General features: G+C 37.4%; 1 protein-coding gene across 1 annotated transcript in view; it reads right to left on the bottom strand.

Annotated features, from left to right (window-relative positions):
* The window catches only part of lama5 (laminin, alpha 5), a 119327-nt gene that overhangs the window by 62106 nt on the left and 54721 nt on the right, over positions 1–2500 (bottom strand). Inside the window, exons 9-10 of the mRNA XM_078255965.1 lie at positions 794–884; positions 29–163 (exon numbers count right to left, since the gene is read on the bottom strand). Coding sequence (XP_078112091.1) covers positions 29–163; positions 794–884 — 226 coding nt within the window. The remainder of the gene's footprint in view (positions 1–28; positions 164–793; positions 885–2500) is intronic.

Here is a 2500-nt window from a genome sequence, read left to right as displayed (position 1 = left end):
GGTGTTTGTTTGTGTCTCTGTGACTCACGGTAGCAGTCGGGGAAGTTCTCCAAGCCGCTGGCGCAGGATCTGCAGTCCTCTCCGGCGTAGTTTGGTTTGCAGAAACAACGGCCGGTCAGATCCTCGCAGGTACCGTCTGTAAACTCCGACTGACAGTCGCAGCCTGCAGAGACGAGGATGAGACATACATGTGATGATGGATATATATATATATATATCATATTTGCATTTGAATGTTTTTATGTCCATTAGATGATGCTATTTGACAGTCAGCTGTCACTCACTAGTAGAGCTTTAACAATTCCAAATGTTGCCGTACAATTAAAGTTATGAATGAATGCCAGGAGACATCTTTTGGTTATATATCCCTGTCATGTGACCCAAATAATATAATACACAGTCTATGACGTAAACAACGGCTTTTTATTGTTATAAAGACATTTTCTTCGAACTGTATCCTTGTCATATGTGTTGCTATGAACGCATTTAGGCTCCAGTGTCAACAACTAGCATAGCTTTAGCTCAACAGTCCGACCAATAATCACTTAGTTAATTACATACAGTCGTATGCCTTAAAGGACAATTCCAGCACAAAATGGACCTAGGGGTTAATAACATATGTGTACCGAGTCCACCGAGACACATTGGATACAGTCGACTCGGTACACATATGTAAGTAACCCCTGGGTTCATTTTGCACCGGAATTGTCCTTTAAGACCGCTTTACAGTGATTACGTAACAAAAGAAAAGCCAATTAGAGAATTGTGTCATAATTGTTAGGGGCCTACTCACGTGAGCAGGCCAATGGGGAGTCGATGGTGTGGTCAGGTGACCTGTAGTAGGTGGGGATGCAGCGCTCACAGTTGGCTCCAGTGGTGTGATGCTGAAAGGGAACACTGCATTAGAGCTTCACCAGGAGAGTCCCATTGGGATTACAAAGGACGACCTGACCAAAACATGCCAGCAGCATGAACAGAACACAAAGAGGAGACCAAATGAAAAGGAACTAAAAATCAAGCACAGGGAACTCACGTTTCAAAAAATAAAAATGTAAAATGCCTCGGGACACACCGAAGAGACGCCGACTTGAGCGTACGTTCTGCGCGTGCACGAGACGTAATACGTCTCCATAACAGCAGGCGGCGCTCATCTGTATTGTCATATGATTTTCGATTAGTTGATTTAATCGACAGATTTGTAAAACTGAGTTTCTCCACAAAATATCGTACAAAAGCATCACTTTAATAATTTACAATTTAATAATGTTACCAGACTGCACATAGCTGTACATAATGTACTGTACATATCTGTCTATATGGTTCATTCAGTATATCCAACTTCATTCTGTTTTTCTTATTATATATTCTGTTAATACACTGCATATATCTATATCTATATTATTCTTACTACTAGTATAATGTCACTGCTACTACATTGCACACATCTGTATATGTTCATAAGACATGTTCATGTTACATAGCCATATTTATTCTGCTCTTATAACACTGCAACATATTTCTTGTCCTGCCTATGCACCACCTGTCTATACCTGTCTATACTTGAATATCACGTTGCACTTTTCTGCTTTTTTTTTACTTCTGGTTGGACTCAAACTACATTTGGTTGTCTTTGTACTTGTACTCTGCACAATGACAATAAAGTTAATCTAATCTAATCTTAAATCTTGTGTTTACCAGAGATGAGAGATCCTAACTTCCTCGGAAATAAGTCATTCAGAATGAAAAAAGCATAAAATATGACAAATCAAACCAAGAAATCTTAGTGGACTAAGAAGAAATATTCAAAACATTACAACTTAAGGAAATCTGGCTCCAAATCTTTCATCTTGGATTTAAAAGCATCGAACGAGATTCATTCATTGAGTTTCAAGTTGTTGTGCAACATATTCCATGCCGAGGGTGCAGAGTAAGGCTTATATTTCTAATAATAATTCATTATTAATGTATCCTTATTTAACATACTGTAATATTGTTTCCAACGTATCTGTCCATGTTGTTGCTAGAGAAAAAGTTCATTAGATTAGCAACCTTCTCCAAAGCTGCACCACTCCTTTTGAAGTTGCCTTATTGGTTATTTGCGTCACTAACATTCTTCAAACCTGTGTATTTGTTTTAGACATTATTTTGTTAACAATTCACATTTCCATAATTACCAAACAAGAATCCCACGGTCAGTTCCATTTGGACCTTATGGGAGTTATTTTGTGGAATAAAAATGTATTTAAAGGATTCCTCTGTCATTTTAGATGGCTATAAATAGACTTAGAAATGTCCTGCTATGCAACTATGTTGTTTTTACTGCAAATATAGCAATTACTTGTGTTTCTCTACATGTATTTCTTTCTTTGTTTTTGTTTTTTTTTACATTTTTATGAATTTTTTGCACACTAACACTTAAAATGTATTTTGGATTTTGTACGTCTACATTAGTGGAAACATTGTGATTGTGTCACGTGATCGGGATATGACGAGTATTTTC

The sequence above is a fragment of the Sander vitreus genome, chromosome 7, assembly GCF_031162955.1.
Source record: "Sander vitreus isolate 19-12246 chromosome 7, sanVit1, whole genome shotgun sequence".
Lineage (NCBI taxonomy): Eukaryota > Metazoa > Chordata > Actinopteri > Perciformes > Percidae > Sander > Sander vitreus.
Note: the sequence above shows the minus strand (reverse complement) of the source record. Positions and strands in the feature narration are given on the sequence as shown.